The sequence below is a fragment of the Salvelinus fontinalis genome, unplaced genomic scaffold, assembly GCF_029448725.1.
Source record: "Salvelinus fontinalis isolate EN_2023a unplaced genomic scaffold, ASM2944872v1 scaffold_0001, whole genome shotgun sequence".
Lineage (NCBI taxonomy): Eukaryota > Metazoa > Chordata > Actinopteri > Salmoniformes > Salmonidae > Salvelinus > Salvelinus fontinalis.
This window is the reverse complement of record NW_026600210.1, coordinates 2,104,674-2,124,254: the sequence shown is the minus strand read 5'-3', so window position 1 is coordinate 2,124,254 and position 19,581 is coordinate 2,104,674. Positions and strand designations below refer to the sequence as shown.

Sequence of the window (19,581 nt, the reverse complement as noted above, 5' to 3'; positions counted from 1 at the left end):
CATGATGCAAGCAGGACAGGACACTGCAGCAGGCATGATGCAAGCAGGACAGGACACTGCAGCAAGCATGATGCAAGCAGGAGAGGACACTGCAGCAGGCATGATGCAAGCAGGAGAGGAGAGGACACTGCAGCAGGCATGATGCAAGCAGGAGAGGAGAGGACACTGCAGCAGGCATGATGCAAGCAGGACAGGAGAGGACACTGCAGCAGGCAGGATGCAAGCAGGAGAGGACACTGCAGCAGGCATGATGCAAGCAGGACAGGACACTGCATCAGGCATGATGCAAGCAGGAGAGGAGAGGACACTGCAGCAAGCATGATGCAAGCAGGAGAGGAGAGGACACTGCAGCAGGCATGATGCAAGCAGGACAGGACACTGCAGCAGGCATGATGCAAGCAGGAGAGGACACTGCAGCAAGCATGATGCAAGCAGGAGAGGACACTGCAGCAGGCACGATGCAAGCAGGAGAGGACACTGCAGCAGGCATGATGCAAGCAGGACAGGAGAGGACACTGCAGCAGGCATGATGCAAGCAGGAGAGGACACTGCATCAGGCATGATGCAAGCAGGACAGGACACTGCATCAGGCATGATGCAAGCAGGAGAGGAGAGGACACTGCAGCAAGCATGATGCAAGCAGGAGAGGAGAGGCATGATGCCAGCAGGATTAGTCAGCTTTGTTAGCAGCCCGTCAGTGTCAGGATGGTAACATTCTCAACGCAACAGAATACAGTGTCATCCTACCCTGACAGAGACGTCATACCCTGTATTTTAACTGGGTGACTAATCATTAGGGAACATGTTTAACCTCCTCTTTCACACCTTTAATCCCATGAACATACCAGCTGCGTTAGGCTCTGTGATGGCGAATTCAGTCTGTCCTTTATTGCTGCTGTGTTGTAATCCACCCTGTCAACGGGGACACGTTAAAAACACATTCTACGTGAACCACAGTCTCTCGCCCTGATGCTCAGCAAGTAGGTCCATGTTAGGTAAACTGTTTATTTAACCTGTATTTTATTTAACAAGGACTCATATTGGGAACCAGGTGTCTTTTTGGAAATGAGCCCTGTAGTAAAAATAAAATAATACTGGACACAATCAGTCAATAGGAAGAGGTTGATCATTTCAAATCAACCCTCACTGAACGTAGCTAGGCCCAGCCCTAGTTGTGGTAGCTATATCCTGGAACCGTTTACAACCACACATGCGAGAACAATACGTTTGTTGTAAGGAGCTTTGGGAAACACCTCTGTTGTGACCTCTTCTGGAGATATGGGAGTACGGGGGGGGGGGGGGGGGTTTCAGATATTTGGCAGAACATTTGATGGAGTGGGAGAATAGTTCTCTGGCTGCACTCTGCTCCCATCGGACACAAACCAAGCATTCGGACTTCCTCCCAAACTCTAAGTCTGTGTTATTTTATCGTCATAAGTAGTTAGCAGCCAAGCAGGGATAGAGGTCACCTTTGTTTAAGGTGAAATCGTCCCCCTGAATGTCCCGTTGTGGTGACCCATGGCTTACTGGGAGAGAGAGAGAAAGCTGCACTCTGCCAGAGACTTAGTTAGTTAGGTAAGATGGGGAAGTGGCTTGGCATGAAGCAGACTGGTACACGTTGCTACAGATCTGATCTGATCACGTTGCTACAGATCTGGTACACGTTGCTACAGATCTGGTACACGTTGCTACAGATCTGGTACACGTTGCTACAGATCTGATCTGGTCACGTTGCTACAGACCTGATCTGGTCACGTTGCTACAGATCTGATCTGGTCACGTTGCTACAGATCTGATCACGTTGCTACAGATCTGATCTGATCACGTTGCTACAGATCTGATCTGGTACACGTTGCTACAGATCTGATCTGATCACGTTGCTACAGATCTGGTACACGTTGCTACAGATCTGATCTGATCACGTTGCTACAGATCTGGTACACGTTGTTACAGATCTGATCTGGTCACGTTGCTACAGATCTGATCTGGTCACGTTGCTACAGATCTGGTCACGTTGCTACAGATCTGATCTGATCACGTTGCTACAGATCTGGTACACGTTGCTACAGATCTGATCTGATCACGTTGCTACAGATCTGGTACACGTTGCTACAGATCTGATCTGATCACGTTGCTACAGATCTGGTACACGTTGCTACAGATCTGATCTGATCACGTTGCTACAGATCTGGTACACGTTGCTACAGATCTGATCTGGTCACGTTGCTACAGATCTGATCTGATCACGTTGCTACAGATCTGATCTGATCACGTTGCTACAGATCTGATCTGATCACGTTGCTACAGATCTGGTACACGTTGCTACAGATCTGATCTGGTCACGTTGCTACAGATCTGATCTGATCACGTTGCTACAGATCTGATCTGATCACGTTGCTACAGATCTGATCTGATCACGTTGCTACAGATCTGGTACACGTTGCTACAGATCTGATCTGGTCACGTTGCTACAGATCTGATCTGGTCACGTTGCTACAGATCTGATCTGGTCACGTTGCTACAGATCTGATCACGTTGCTACAGATCTGATCTGATCACGTTGCTACAGATCTGATCTGATCACGTTGCTACAGATCTGATCTGGTCACGTTGCTACAGATCTGATCTGGTCACGTTGCTACAGATCTGGTCACGTTGCTACAGATCTGATCTGGTCACGTTGCTACAGACCTGATCACGTTGCTACAGATCTGATCACGTTGCTACAGACCCTGAGTTAGATGTCAACAATCTAGCTAACCCCCTAGCTGGTGCTGGTGTTAGACCCTGAGTTAGATTTCAACAATCTAGCTAACCCCCTAGCTGGTGCTGGTGTTAGACCCTGAGTTGGATTTCAACAATCTAGTTAACCCCCTAGCTGGTGCTGGTGTTAGACCCTGAGTTGGATTTCAACAATCTAGTTAACCCCCTAGCTGGTGCTGGTGTTAGACCCTGAGTTGGATTTCAACAATCTAGTTAACCCCCTAGCTGCAGCAAGGCATCTCACATTTTTATTTTACCTTTATTTAACTACAGTTATTACCTTTATTTAACTAGGCCAAGTCAGTTAAGAACAAATTCTTATTTTCAATGATGGCCTAGGAACAGTAACTGAGTGACTGTAACTGTTGTTCAACCATCAGACTAACTGTTGTTCAACCATCAGACTGTAACTGTTGTTCAACCATCAGACTGTAACTGTTATTCAACCATCAGACTGTAACTGTTATTCAACCATCAGACTAACTGTTGTTCAACCATCAGACTGTAACTGTTGTTCAACCATCAGACTGTAACTGTTGTTCAACCATCAGACTGTAACTGTTGTTCAACCATCAGACTGTAACTGTTGTTCAACCATCAGACTGTAACTGTTGTTCAACCATCAGACTGTAACTGTTGTTCAACCATCAGACTAACTGTTGTTCAACCATCAGACTGTAACTGTTGTTCAACCATCAGACTAACTGTTGTTCAACCATCAGACTGTAACTGTTGTTCAACCATCAGACTGTTGTTCAACCATCAGACTGTAACTGTTGTTCAACCATCAGACTAACTGTTGTTCAACCATCAGACTAACTGTTGTTCAACCATCAGACTAACTGTTATTCAACCATCAGACTAACTGTTGTTCAACCATCAGACTGTAACTGTTGTTCAACCATCAGACTGTAACTGTTGTTCAACCATCAGAATGTAACTGTTGTTCAACCATCAGACTAACTGTTGTTCAACCATCAGACTGTTGTTCAACCATCAGACTGTAACTGTTGTTCAACCATCAGACTGTAACTGTTGTTCAACCATCAGACTGTTGTTCAACCATCAGACTGTAACTGTTGTTCAACCATCAGACTAACTGTTGTTCAACCATCAGACTAACTGTTGTTCAACCATCAGACTAACTGTTGTTCAACCATCAGACTGTAACTGTTGTTCAACCATCAGACTAACTGTTGTTCAACCATCAGACTAACTGTTGTTCAACCATCAGACTAACTGTTGTTCAACCATCAGACTGTAACTGTTGTTCAACCATCAGACTGTAACTGTTGTTCAACCATCAGACTAACTGTTGTTCAACCATCAGACTAACTGTTGTTCAACCATCAGACTGTAACTGTTGTTCAACCATCAGACTAACTGTTGTTCAACCATCAGACTGTAACTGTTGTTCAACCATCAGACTGTAACTGTTGTTCAACCATCAGACTAACTGTTGTTCAACCATCAGACTGTAACTGTTGTTCAACCATCAGACTGTAACTGTTGTTCAACCATCAGACTAACTGTTGTTCAACCATCAGACTAACTGTTGTTCAACCATCAGACTGTAACTGTTGTTCAACCATCAGACTGTAACTGTTGTTCAACCATCAGACTGTAACTGTTGTTCAACCATCAGACTAACTGTTGTTCAACCATCAGACTGTAACTGTTGTTCAACCATCAGACTAACTGTTGTTCAACCATCAGACTGTAACTGTTGTTCAACCATCAGACTGTAACTGTTATTCAACCATCAGACTGTAACTGTTGTTCAACCATCAGACTAACTGTTGTTCAACCATCAGACTGTAACTGTTGTTCAACCATCAGACTAACTGTTGTTCAACCATCAGACTGTAACTGTTGTTCAACCATCAGACTAACTGTTGTTCAACCATCAGACTGTAACTGTTGTTCAACCATCAGACTAACTGTTGTTCAACCATCAGACTAACTGTTGTTCAACCATCAGACTAACTGTTGTTCAACCATCAGACTGTAACTGTTGTTCAACCATCAGACTGTAACTGTTGTTCAACCATCAGACTAACTGTTGTTCAACCATCAGACTGTAACTGTTGTTCAACCATCAGACTGTAACTGTTGATCAACCATCAGACTGTAACTGTTGTTCAACCATCAGACTGTAACTGTTGTTCAACCATCAGACTAACTGTTGTTCAACCATCAGACTGACTGTTGTTCAACCATCAGACTGACTGTTGTTCAACCATCAGACTAACTGTTGTTCAACCATCAGACTGTAACTGTTGTTCAACCATCAGACTAACTGTTGTTCAACCATCAGACTGTAACTGTTGTTCAACCATCAGACTAACTGTTGTTCAACCATCAGACTAACTGTTGTTCAACCATCAGACTGTAACTGTTGTTCAACCATCAGACTGTAACTGTTGTTCAACCATCAGACTAACTGTTGTTCAACCATCAGACTGTAACTGTTGTTCAACCATCAGACTAACTGTTGTTCAACCATCAGACTAACTGTTGTTCAACCATCAGACTAACTGTTGTTCAACCATCAGACTGTAACTGTTGTTCAACCATCAGACTGTAACTGTTGTTCAACCATCAGACTAACTGTTGTTCAACCATCAGACTAACTGTTGTTCAACCATCAGACTGACTGTTTTTCAACCATCAGACTAACTGTTGTTCAACCATCAGACTAACTGTTGTTCAACCATCAGACTAACTGTTGTTCAACCATCAGACTAACTGTTGTTCAACCATCAGACTGTAACTGTTGTTCAACCATCAGACTGTAACTGTTGTTCAACCATCAGACTAACTGTTGTTCAACCATCAGACTAACTGTTGTTCAACCATCAGACTGTAACTGTTGTTCAACCATCAGACTGTAACTGTTGTTCAACCATCAGACTAACTGTTGTTCAACCATCAGACTGTAACTGTTGTTCAACCATCAGACTGACTGTTGTTCAACCATCAGACTGTAACTGTTGTTCAACCATCAGACTAACTGTTGTTCAACCATCAGACTAACTGTTGTTCAACCATCAGACTAACTGTTGTTCAACCATCAGACTGTAACTGTTGTTCAACCATCAGACTAACTGTTGTTCAACCATCAGACTAACTGTTGTTCAACCATCAGACTGTAACTGTTGTTCAACCATCTCAGTCCCAAATTCCCCAAACATTCCCAGTCTATTGGATGAGGTCAGAGATGATGTCATCCTCTTTGTGTGCTCTCTGCATCCTTCTTCATCAATTTGACGATGTCATCCTCTTTGTGTGCTCTCTGCATCCCCAGTGGCCAGTTTGCCATCGTGAAGCGTTGCCGGGACAAGTGCTCGGGTCTGGAGTATGCTGCCAAGTTTGTGAAGAAGTGTCAGAGCCGGGCCAGCAGGAGGGGAGTCAGGAGGGAAGACATAGAGAGAGAGGTGGACATCCTACAGCTGATCACACATCCCAACATTGTAGCGCTGCATGACGTCTACGAGACCCGCACTGACGTGGTGCTGATACTGGAGCTGTGAGTGAAGAGGGACACACACACACACACACACACACACACACACACACACACACACACACACACAGCCACACGCACACACACACACACACACACGGCCACACACACACACGCACCCACACACACACACACACACAGCCACACGCACACACACACACACACACGCACGCACTCATACTGGAGCTGTGAGTGAAGAGGGACACGTACCCACACGCACGCACACACAGGCCAGTGGAGATGCCATCAGAGATGAATTTAGCAAGAAAGGAACAGTGAAGGCAGAGTAAATTAGAAGTTAATTCATAGGCTGTTAATCCAGCATTCGTTAGGACATAACCATCATCTCTAGTAATAAAATAGCTGTCTCTCTCTCGCTCCCCATATTCAAACGGTCCCTGTCAATTCATTTGAGATGCTATTATTTTAGCATTATACTGTAGGCCTAATATAACGTTTCTTAAAGTACCCTGTCTGGACGCCATCTCGAGCAAGGACTGGATGTACAGTATGTAGACCATCTACTAGACTGGATGTTCAGTATATAGACCATCTATTAGACTGGATGTACAGTATATAGACCATCTACTAGACTGGATGTACAGTATATAGACCATCTACTAGACTGGATGTACAGTATATAGACCATCTATTAGACTGGATGTACAGTATATAGACCATCTATTAGACTTATGTATCTCTGACACCTGAGAGTCCAGCCTGTGAGAGTCCAGCCTGTGAGAGTCCAGCCTGTGAGAGTCCAGCCTGTGAGAGAAGAGCCTGTGAGAGTCCAGCCTGTGAGAGTCCAGCCTGTGAGAGTCCAGCCTGTGAGAGAAGAGCCTGTGAGAGTCCAGCCTGTGAGAGTCCAGCCTGTGAGAGTCCAGCCTGTGAGAGTCCAGCCTGTGAGAGTCCAGCCTGTGAGAGTCCAGCCTGTGAGAGTCCAGCCTGTGAGAGTCCAGCCTGTGAGAGAAGAGCAGACATTAGTGTGATAAAAATCTAGAGAGGATGCTTTGTCCATGGTGTTATCAGCTGTCTAAATCAAAATGGTATTTTGTCACATCCTTCGTAAACAACAGGTGTAGACGAACAGTGAAATGCGTACAGGTCCTTCCCAACAATGATAAGATAACAGCATGAGGAATAGCTACATTTTCCCCCCAAACATCCGACTCCTCATAACTTCAGACTCTATCGGTTAGTTAGGGGACTAATTCCCCTCGAGCTCAACATTTAAACGGGCTGGAAAATAACGGTAAGTTTCCCGACCCTTCGAGCTAGCAGGACCTCTATACCAGGCGGTGTCAGAGGAAGGCAGAGTAAGAGTAGAGTAGGGGTGTTAACCCACGGTGTCCTGGCTAAATTCCCAATCTGGCCCTCAAACCATCATGGTCACCTAATAATCCCCAGTTTACAATTGGCTCATTCATCCCCCTCCTCTCCCCTGTAACTATTCCCCAGGTCGTTGCTGCAAATGAGAACGTGTTCTCAGTCAATTTACCTGGTAAAATAACGGTAAAATAAATAAATAAATTTAAAAAAGGCCCAAGTCATAGACTGTTCTCTCTGCTACCGGACGGCAAGAAACATCGATGCAGCAACAGGACACTCAACAGCTTCTGGGCTCAAGCCATAAACACTGCTAAATACTTAGTTAAATATTTAACCAAATAGCTACCAGGACTATCTGCATTTTGATGAACGGTTAATAAAAAAGAATACATCCTGTATAATCGGCATACGTTCCCCAGTTATTGGCCACCTTACTATTTTGTTCAATTACAAGATATATTAGTTTCATTTTGTTCAATTACAAGATATATTAGTTTCATTTTGTTCAATTACAAGATATAATAGTTTCATTTTGTTCAATTACAAGATATATTAGTTTCATTTTGTTCAATTACAAGATATATTAGTTTCATTTTGTTCAATTACAAGATGTATTAGTTTCATTTTGTTCAATTACAAGATGTATTAGTTTCATTTTGTTTATTTACAAGATATATTAGTTTCATTTTGTTTATTTACAAGATATATTAGTTTCATTTTGTTTATTTACAAGATATATTAGTTTCATTTTGTTTATTTACAAGATATATTAGTTTCATTTTGTTTATTTACAAGATATATTAGTTTCATTTTGTTTATTTACAAGATATATTAGTTTCATTTTGTTTATTTACAAGATATATTAGTTTCATTTTGTTCAAAAAAAGAGACACCAACCTCGTATCCGAAGTGTAAAATTATATTTTAAAAAAAGACTTGCCTGAAATTCGTTAGCTATATTTCATAGGTAAAAAGCTGGATATTAAATTTTTTGGTCTGTCGCGGAGTCAAATTTTACATTATACAGCGTGTCCCACAAAATGTGTAAATATATTACTTTAAAAAAAAACTCTCACAACTTAACTTACATAAATTGCAACGTAAATCGGTGGTCAGCTAGCTAGAAGGGTCGCAAAACTTACCGTTATTTTATAGATATATAGAAGGCATGGTGTGACAGACAGCCTGTCAGTAAGTGTTATAGAAGGCATGGTGACAGACAGCCTGTCAGTAAGTGTTATAGAAGGCATGGTGTGACAGACAGCCTGTCAGTAAGTGTTATAGAAGGCATGGTGACAGACAGCCTGTCAGTAAGTGTTATAGAAGGCATGGTGTGACAGACAGCCTGTCAGTAAGTGTTATAGAAGGCATGGTGACAGACAGCCTGTCAGTAAGTGTTATAGAAGGCATGGTGACAGACAGCCTGTCAGTAAGTGTTATAGAATGCATGGTGACAGACAGCCTGTCAGTAAGTGTTATTGAAGGCATGGTGTGACAGACAGCCTGTCAGTAAGTGTTATAGAAGGCATGGTGACAGACAGCCTGTCAGTAAGTGTTATAGAAGGCATGGTGACAGACAGCCTGTCAGTAAGTGTTATAGAAGGCATGGTGACAGACAGCCTGTCAGTAAGTGTTATAGAAGGCATGGTGACAGACAGCCTGTCAGTAAGTGTTATAGAAGGCATGGTGTGACAGACAGCCTGTCAGTAAATGTTATAGAAGACATGGTGACAGACAGCCTGTCAGTAAGTGTTATAGAAGGCATAGTGACAGACAGCCTGTCAGTAAGTGTTATAGAAGGCATGGTGTGACAGACAGCCTGTCAGTAAGTGTTATAGAAGGCATGGTGTGACAGACAGCCTGTCAGTAAGTGTTATAGAAGGCATGGTGTGACAGACAGCCTGTCAGTAAGTGTTATAGAAGGCATGGTGACAGACAGCCTGTCAGTAAGTGTTATAGAAGGCATGGTGTGACAGACAGCCTGTCAGTAAGTGTTATAGAAGACATGGTGACAGACATCCTGTCAGTAAGGGTTATAGAAGGCATGGTGACAGACAGACTGTCAGTAAGTGTTATAGAAGGCATGGTGACAGACAGCCTGTCAGTAAGTGTTATAGAAGGCATGGTGTGACAGACAGCCTGTCAGTAAGTGTTATAGAAGGCATGGTGTGACAGACAGCCTGTCAGTAAGTGTTATAGAAGACATGGTGACAGACATCCTGTCAGTAAGGGTTATAGAAGGCATGGTGACAGACAGACTGTCAGTAAGTGTTATAGAAGGCATGGTGACAGACAGCCTGTCAGTAAGTGTTATAGAAGGCATGGTGACAGACAGCCTGTCAGTAAGTGTTATAGAAGGCATGGTGACAGACAGCCTGTCAGTAAGTGTTATAGAAGGCATGGTGTGACAGACAGCCTGTCAGTAAGTGTTATAGAAGGCATGGTGACAGACAGCCTGTCAGTAAGTGTTATAGAAGGCATGGTGACAGACAGCCCGTCAGTAAGTGTTATAGAAGGCATGGTGTGACAGACAGCCTGTCAGTAAGTGTTATAGAAGGCATGGTGTGACAGACAGCCTGTCAGTAAGTGTTATAGAAGGCATGGTGACAGACAGCCTGTCAGTAAGTGTTATAGAAGGCATGGTGACAGACAGCCTGTCAGTAAGTGTTATAGAAGGCATGGTGACAGACAGCCTGTCAGTAAGTGTTATAGAAGGCATGGTGACAGACAGCCTGTCAGTAAGTGTTATAGAAGGCATGGTGACAGACAGCCTGTCAGTAAGTGTTATAGAAGGCATGGTGACAGACAGCCTGTCAGTAAGTGTTATAGATGGCATGGTGACAGACAGCCTGTCAGTAAGTGTTATAGAAGGCATGGTGACAGACAGCCTGTCAGTAAGTGTTATAGAAGACATGGTGACAGACAGCCTGTCAGTAAGTGTTATAGAAGGCATGGTGACAGACTGCCTGTCAGTAAGTGTTATAGAAGGCATGGTGACAGACAGCCTGTCAGTAAATGTTATAGAAGGCATGGTGTGACAGACAGCCTGTCAGTAAGTGTTATAGAAGGCATGGTGACAGACAGCCTGTCAGTAAGTGTTATAGAATGCATGGTGACAGGCAGCCTGTCAGTAAGTGTTATAGAAGGCATGGTGACAGACAGCCTGTCAGTAAGTGTTATAGAATGCATGGTGACAGACAGCCTGTCAGTAAGTGTTATAGAAGGCATGGTGACAGACAGCCTGTCAGTAAGTGTTATAGAAGGCATGGTGACAGACAGCCTGTCAGTAAATGTTATAGAAGGCATGGTGACAGACAGCCTGTCAGTAAGTGTTATAGAAGACATGGTGACAGACATCCTGTCAGTAAGTGTTATAGAAGGCATGGTCACAGACATCCTTTCAGTAAGTGTTATAGAAGGCATGGTGACAGACAGCCTGTCAGTAAGTGTTATAGAAGGCATGGTGACAGACAGCCTGTCAGTAAGTGTTATAGAAGGCATGGTGTGACAGACAGCCTGTCAGTAAGTGTTATAGAAGGCATGGTGTGACAGACAGCCTGTCAGTAAGTGTTATAGAAGACATGGTGACAGACATCCTGTCAGTAAGGGTTATAGAAGGCATGGTGACAGACAGACTGTCAGTAAGTGTTATAGAAGGCATGGTGACAGACAGCCTGTCAGTAAGTGTTATAGAAGGCATGGTGACAGACAGCCTGTCAGTAAGTGTTATAGAAGGCATGGTGACAGACAGCCTGTCAGTAAGTGTTATAGAAGGCATGGTGTGACAGACAGCCTGTCAGTAAGTGTTATAGAAGGCATGGTGACAGACAGCCTGTCAGTAAGTGTTATAGAAGGCATGGTGACAGACAGCCTGTCAGTAAGTGTTATAGAAGGCATGGTGTGACAGACAGCCTGTCAGTAAGTGTTATAGAAGGCATGGTGTGACAGACAGCCTGTCAGTAAGTGTTATAGAAGGCATGGTGACAGACAGCCTGTCAGTAAGTGTTATAGAAGGCATGGTGACAGACAGCCTGTCAGTAAGTGTTATAGAAGGCATGGTGACAGACAGCCTGTCAGTAAGTGTTATAGAAGGCATGGTGACAGACAGCCTGTCAGTAAGTGTTATAGATGGCATGGTGACAGACAGCCTGTCAGTAAGTGTTATAGAAGGCATGGTGACAGACAGCCTGTCAGTAAGTGTTATAGAAGACATGGTGACAGACAGCCTGTCAGTAAGTGTTATAGAAGGCATGGTGACAGACAGCCTGTCAGTAAGTGTTATAGAAGGCATGGTGACAGACAGCCTGTCAGTAAATGTTATAGAAGGCATGGTGTGACAGACAGCCTGTCAGTAAGTGTTATAGAAGGCATGGTGACAGACAGCCTGTCAGTAAGTGTTATAGAATGCATGGTGACAGACAGCCTGTCAGTAAGTGTTATAGAAGGCATGGTGACAGACAGCCTGTCAGTAAGTGTTATAGAATGCATGGTGACAGACAGCCTGTCAGTAAGTGTTATAGAAGGCATGGTGACAGACAGCCTGTCAGTAAGTGTTATAGAAGGCATGGTGACAGACAGCCTGTCAGTAAATGTTATAGAAGGCATGGTGACAGACAGCCTGTCAGTAAGTGTTATAGAAGACATGGTGACAGACATCCTGTCAGTAAGTGTTATAGAAGACATGGTGACAGACAGCCTGTCAGTAAGTGTTATAGAAGGCATGGTGTGACAGACAGCCTGTCAGTAAGTGTTATAGAAGGCATGGTGTGACAGACAGCCTGTCAGTAAGTGTTATAGAAGGCATGGTGTGGCAGACAGCCTGTCAGTAAGTGTTATAGAAGACATGGTGACAGACAGCCTGTCAGTAAGTGTTATAGAAGACATGGTGACAGACAGCCTGTCAGTAAGTGTTATAGAAGGCATGGTGTGACAGACAGCCTGTCAGTAAGTGTTATAGAAGACATGGTGTGACAGACAGCCTGTCAGTAAGTGTTATAGAAGGCATGGTGTGACAGACAGCCTGTCAGTAAGTGTTATAGAAGGCATGGTGTGACAGACAGCCTGTCAGTAAGTGTTATAGAAGGCATGGTGACAGACAGCCTGTCAGTAAGTGTTATAGAAGGCATGGTGACAGACAGCCTGTCAGTAAGTGTTATAGAAGGCATGGTGACAGACAGCCTGTCAGTAAGTGTTATAGAAGGCATGGTGTGACAGACAGCCTGTCAGTAAGTGTTATAGAAGGCATGGTGACAGACAGCCTGTCAGTAAGTGTTATAGAAGGCATGGTGACAGACAGCCTGTCAGTAAGTGTTATAGAAGGCATGGTGACAGACAGCCTGTCAGTAAGTGTTATAGAAGGCATGGTGTGACAGACAGCCTGTCAGTAAGTGTTATAGAAGGCATGGTGTGACACACAGCCTGTCAGTAAGTGTTATAGAAGGCATGGTGACAGACAGCCTGTCAGTAAGTGTTATAGAAGGCATGGTGACAGACAGCCTGTCAGTAAGTGTTATAGAAGGCATGGTGACAGACAGCCTGTCAGTAAGTGTTATAGAAGGCATGGTGTGACAGACAGCCTGTCAGTAAGTGTTATAGAAGGCATGGTGTGACAGACAGCCTGTCAGTAAGTGTTATAGAAGACATGGTGACAGACATCCTGTCAGTAAGGGTTATAGAAGGCATGGTGACAGACAGACTGTCAGTAAGTGTTATAGAAGGCATGGTGACAGACAGCCTGTCAGTAAGTGTTATAGAAGGCATGGTGACAGACAGCCTGTCAGTAAGTGTTATAGAAGGCATGGTGACAGACAGCCTGTCAGTAAGTGTTATAGAAGGCATGGTGTGACAGACAGCCTGTCAGTAAGTGTTATAGAAGGCATGGTGACAGACAGCCTGTCAGTAAGTGTTATAGAAGGCATGGTGTGACAGACAGCCTGTCAGTAAGTGTTATAGAAGGCATGGTGACAGACAGCCTGTCAGTAAGTGTTATAGAAGGCATGGTGACAGACAGCCTGTCAGTAAGTGTTATAGAAGGCATGGTGACAGACAGCCTGTCAGTAAGTGTTATAGAAGGCATGGTGACAGACAGCCTGTCAGTAAGTGTTATAGAAGGCATGGTGACAGACAGCCTGTCAGTAAGTGTTATAGAAGGCATGGTGACAGACAGCCTGTCAGTAAGTGTTATAGATGGCATGGTGACAGACAGCCTGTCAGTAAGTGTTATAGAAGGCATGGTGACAGACAGCCTGTCAGTAAGTGTTATAGAAGACATGGTGACAGACAGCCTGTCAGTAAGTGTTATAGAAGGCATGGTGACAGACAGCCTGTCAGTAAGTGTTATAGAAGGCATGGTGACAGACAGCCTGTCAGTAAATGTTATAGAAGGCATGGTGTGACAGACAGCCTGTCAGTAAGTGTTATAGAAGGCATGGTGACAGACAGCCTGTCAGTAAGTGTTATAGAATGCATGGTGACAGACAGCCTGTCAGTAAGTGTTATAGAAGGCATGGTGACAGACAGCCTGTCAGTAAGTGTTATAGAATGCATGGTGACAGACAGCCTGTCAGTAAGTGTTATAGAAGGCATGGTGACAGACAGCCTGTCAGTAAATGTTATAGAAGGCATGGTGACAGACAGCCTGTCAGTAAGTGTTATAGAAGACATGGTGACAGACAGCCTGTCAGTAAGTGTTATAGAAGGCATGGTGACAGACAGCCTGTCAGTAAGTGTTATAGAAGGCATGGTGACAGACAGCCTGTCAGTAAATGTTATAGAAGGCATGGTGTGACAGACAGCCTGTCAGTAAGTGTTATAGAAGGCATGGTGACAGACAGCCTGTCAGTAAGTGTTATAGAATGCATGGTGACAGACAGCCTGTCAGTAAGTGTTATAGAAGGCATGGTGACAGACAGCCTGTCAGTAAGTGTTATAGAATGCATGGTGACAGACAGCCTGTCAGTAAGTGTTATAGAAGGCATGGTGACAGACAGCCTGTCAGTAAATGTTATAGAAGGCATGGTGACAGACAGCCTGTCAGTAAGTGTTATAGAAGACATGGTGACAGACATCCTGTCAGTAAGTGTTATAGAAGGCATGGTCACAGACAGCCTGTCAGTAAGTGTTATAGAAGGCATGGTGACAGACAGCCTGTCAGTAAGTGTTATAGAAGGCATGGTGTGGCAGACAGCCTGTCAGTAAGTGTTATAGAAGACATGGTGACAGACAGCCTGTCAGTAAGTGTTATAGAAGACATGGTGACAGACAGCCTGTCAGTAAGTGTTATAGAAGGCATGGTGTGACAGACAGCCTGTCAGTAAGTGTTATAGAAGGCATGGTGTGACAGACAGCCTGTCAGTAAGTGTTATAGAAGGCATGGTGTGGCAGACAGCCTGTCAGTAAGTGTTATAGAAGACATGGTGACAGACAGCCTGTCAGTAAGTGTTATAGAAGACATGGTGACAGACAGCCTGTCAGTAAGTGTTATAGAAGGCATGGTGTGACAGACAGCCTGTCAGTAAGTGTTATAGAAGACATGGTGACAGACAGCCTGTCAGTAAGTGTTATAGAAGACATGGTGTGACAGACAGCCTGTCAGTAAGTGTTATAGAAGGCATGGTGTGACAGACAGCCTGTCAGTAAGTGTTATAGAAGGCATGGTGACAGACAGCCTGTCAGTAAGTGTTATAGAAGGCATGGTGACAGACAGCCTGTCAGTAAGTGTTATAGAAGGCATGGTGACAGACAGCCTGTCAGTAAGTGTTATAGAAGGCATGGTGTGACAGACAGCCTGTCAGTAAGTGTTATAGAAGGCATGGTGACAGACAGCCTGTCAGTAAGTGTTATAGAAGGCATGGTGACAGACAGCCTGTCAGTAAGTGTTATAGAAGGCATGGTGACAGACAGCCTGTCAGTAAGTGTTATAGAAGGCATGGTGACAGACAGCCTGTCAGTAAGTGTTATAGAAGGCATGGTGACAGACAGCCTGTCAGTAAGTGTTATAGAAGGCATGGTGACAGACAGCCTGTCAGTAAGTGTTATAGAAGGCATGGTGACAGACAGCCTGTCAGTAAGTGTTATAGAAGGCATGGTGTGACAGACAGCCTGTCAGTAAGTGTTATAGAAGGCATGGTGACAGACAGCCTGTCAGTAAGTGTTATAGAAGGCATGGTGACAGACAGCCTGTCAGTAAGTGTTATAGAAGGCATGGTGACAGACAGCCTGTCAGTAAGTGTTATAGATGGCATGGTGACAGACAGCCTGTCAGTAAGTGTTATAGAAGGCATGGTGACAGACAGCCTGTCAGTAAGTGTTATAGAAGACATGGTGACAGACAGCCTGTCAGTAAGTGTTATAGAAGGCATGGTGACAGACAGCCTGTCAGTAAATGTTATAGAAGGCATGGTGTGACAGACAGCCTGTCAGTAAATGTTATAGAAGGCATGGTGTGACAGACAGTCTGTCAGTAAGTGTTATAGAAGGCATGGTGACAGACAGCCTGTCAGTAAGTGTTATAGAATGCATGGTGACAGACAGCCTGTCAGTAAGTGTTATAGAAGGCATGGTGACAGACAGCCTGTCAGTAAGTGTTATAGAAGGCATGGTGACAGACAGCCTGTCAGTAAGTGTTATAGAAGGCATGGTGACAGACAGCCTGTCAGTAAGTGTTATAGAAGACATGGTGACAGACAGCCAGTCAGTAAGTGTTATAGAAGACATGGTGACAGACAGCCTGTCAGTAAGTGTTATAGAAGGCATGGTGACAGACAGCCTGTCAGTAAGTGTTATAGAAGGCATGGTCACAGACATCCTTTCAGTAAGTGTTATAGAAGGCATGGTGACAGACAGCCTGTCAGTAAGTGTTATAGAAGGCATGGTGTGGCAGACAGCCTGTCAGTAAGTGTTATAGAAGACATGGTGACAGACAGCCTGTCAGTAAGTGTTATAGAAGACATGGTGACAGACAGCCTGTCAGGAAGTGTTATAGAAGGCATGGTGTGACAGACAGCCTGTCAGTAAGTGTTATAGAAGGCATGGTGACAGACAGCCTGTCAGTAAGTGTTATAGAAGGCATGGTGACAGACAGCCTGTCAGTAAGTGTTATAGAAGGCATGGTGACAGAAAGCCTGTCAGTAAGTGTTATAGAAGGCATGGTGACAGACAGCCTGTCAGTAAGTGTTATAGAAGGCATGGTGTGACAGACAGCCTGTCAGTAAGTGTTATAGAAGGCATGGTGTGACAGACAGCCTGTCAGTAAGTGTTATAGAAGGCATGGTGACAGACAGCCTGTCAGTAAGTGTTATAGAAGGCATGGTGACAGACAGCCTGTCAGTAAGTGTTATAGAAGGCATGGTGACAGACAGCCTGTCAGTAAGTGTTATAGAAGGCATGGTGTGACAGACAGCCTGTCAGTAAGTGTTATAGAAGGCATGGTGACAGACAGCCTGTCAGTAAGTGTTATAGAAGGCATGGTGACAGACAGCCTGTCAGTAAGTGTTATAGAAGGCATGGTGACAGACAGCCTGTCAGTAAGTGTTATAGATGGCATGGTGACAGACAGCCTGTCAGTAAGTGTTATAGAAGGCATGGTGACAGACAGCCTGTCAGTAAGTGTTATAGAAGACATGGTGACAGACAGCCTGTCAGTAAGTGTTATAGAAGGCATGGTGACAGACAGCCTGTCAGTAAATGTTATAGAAGGCATGGTGTGACAGACAGCCTGTCAGTAAATGTTATAGAAGGCATGGTGTGACAGACAGTCTGTCAGTAAGTGTTATAGAAGGCATGGTGACAGACAGCCTGTCAGTAAGTGTTATAGAATGCATGGTGACAGACAGCCTGTCAGTAAGTGTTATAGAAGGCATGGTGACAGACAGCCTGTCAGTAAGTGTTATAGAAGGCATGGTGACAGACAGCCTGTCAGTAAGTGTTATAGAAGGCATGGTGACAGACAGCCTGTCAGTAAGTGTTATAGAAGACATGGTGACAGACAGCCAGTCAGTAAGTGTTATAGAAGACATGGTGACAGACAGCCTGTCAGTAAGTGTTATAGAAGGCATGGTGACAGACAGCCTGTCAGTAAGTGTTATAGAAGGCATGGTCACAGACATCCTTTCAGTAAGTGTTATAGAAGGCATGGTGACAGACAGCCTGTCAGTAAGTGTTATAGAAGGCATGGTGTGGCAGACAGCCTGTCAGTAAGTGTTATAGAAGACATGGTGACATACAGCCTGTCAGTAAGTGTTATAGAAGACATGGTGACAGACAGCCTGTCAGGAAGTGTTATAGAAGGCATGGTGTGACAGACAGCCTGTCAGTAAGTGTTATAGAAGGCATGGTGACAGACAGCCTGTCAGTAAGTGTTATAGAAGGCATGGTGACAGACAGCCTGTCAGTAAGTGTTATAGAAGGCATGGTGACAGAAAGCCTGTCAGTAAGTGTTATAGAAGGCATGGTGACAGACAGCCTGTCAGTAAGTGTTATAGAAGGCATGGTGTGACAGACAGCCTGTCAGTAAGTGTTATAGAAGGCATGGTGTGACAGACAGCCTGTCAGTAAGTGTTATAGAAGGCATGGTGACAGACAGCCTGTCAGTAAGTGTTATAGAAGGCATGGTGTGACAGACAGCCTGTCAGTAAGTGTTATAGAAGGCATAGTGTGACAGACAGCCTGTCAGTAAGTGTTATAGAAGGCATGGTGACAGACAGCCTGTCAGTAAGTGTTATAGAAGGCATGGTGACAGACAGCCTGTCAGTAAGTGTTATAGAAGGCATGGTGACAGACAGCCTGTCAGTAAGTGTTATAGAAGGCATGGTGACAGACAGCCTGTCAGTAAGTGTTATAGAAGGCATGGTGACAGACAGCCTGTCAGTAAGTGTTATAGAAGGCATGGTGACAGACAGCCTGTCAGTAAGTGTTATAGAAGGCATGGTGTGACAGACAGCCTGTCAGTAAGTGTTATAGAAGGCATAGTGTGACAGACAGCCTGTCAGTAAGTGTTATAGAAGGCATGGTGACAGACAGCCTGTCAGTAAGTGTTATAGAAGGCATGGTGACAGACAGCCTGTCAGTAAGTGTTATAGAAGGCATGGTGACAGACAGCCTGTCAGTAAGTGTTATAGAAGGCATGGTGTGACAGACAGCCTGCCAGTAAGTGTTATAGAAGGCATGGTGACAGACAGCCTGTCAGTAAGTGTTATAGAAGGCATGGTGACAGACAGCCTGTCAGTAAGTGTTATAGAAGGCATGGTGACAGACAGCCTGTCAGTAAGTGTTATAGAAGGCATGGTGTGACAGACAGCCTGTCAGTAAGTGTTATAGAAGGCATGGTGACAGACAGCCTGTCAGTAAGTGTTATAGAAGGCATGGTGACAGACAGCCTGTCAGTAAGTGTTATAGAAGGCATGGTGACAGACAGCCTGTCAGTAAGTGTTATAGAAGGCATGGTGACAGACAGCCTGTCAGTAAGTGTTATAGAAGGCATGGTGACAGACAGCCTGTCAGTAAGTGTTATAGAAGGCATGGTGACAGACAGCCTGTCAGTAAGTGTTATAGAAGGCATGGTGACAGACAGCCTGTCAGTAAGTGTTATAGAAGGCATGGTGTGACAGACAGCCTGTCAGTAAGTGTTATAGAAGGCATGGTGACAGACAGCCTGTCAGTAAGTGTTATAGAAGGCATGGTGACAGACAGCCTGTCAGTAAGTGTTATAGAAGGCATGGTGACAGACAGCCTGTCAGTAAGTGTTATAGAAGGCATGGTGACAGACAGCCTGTCAGTAAGTGTTATAGATGGCATGGTGACAGACAGCCTGTCAGTAAGTGTTATAGAAGGCATGGTGACAGACAGCCTGTCAGTAAGTGTTATAGAAGACATGGTGACAGACAGCCTGTCAGTAAGTGTTATAGAAGGCATGGTGACAGACAGCCTGTCAGTAAATGTTATAGAAGGCATGGTGTGACAGACAG

At 44.4% G+C, this 19,581-nt stretch overlaps 1 protein-coding gene across 50 annotated transcripts in view; it reads left to right on the top strand.

Moving 5' to 3' along the window:
• dapk2b (death-associated protein kinase 2b) overlaps positions 1-19,581 on the top strand; it is a 108,596-nt gene that overhangs the window by 34,343 nt on the left and 54,672 nt on the right. For all 50 annotated transcript variants that reach the window (XM_055910042.1, XM_055910035.1, XM_055910051.1 and 47 more), the window contains exon 3: positions 6,071-6,292. In XM_055910042.1, the coding sequence (XP_055766017.1) occupies positions 6,071-6,292 (222 nt within the window). The remainder of the gene's footprint in view (positions 1-6,070; positions 6,293-19,581) is intronic.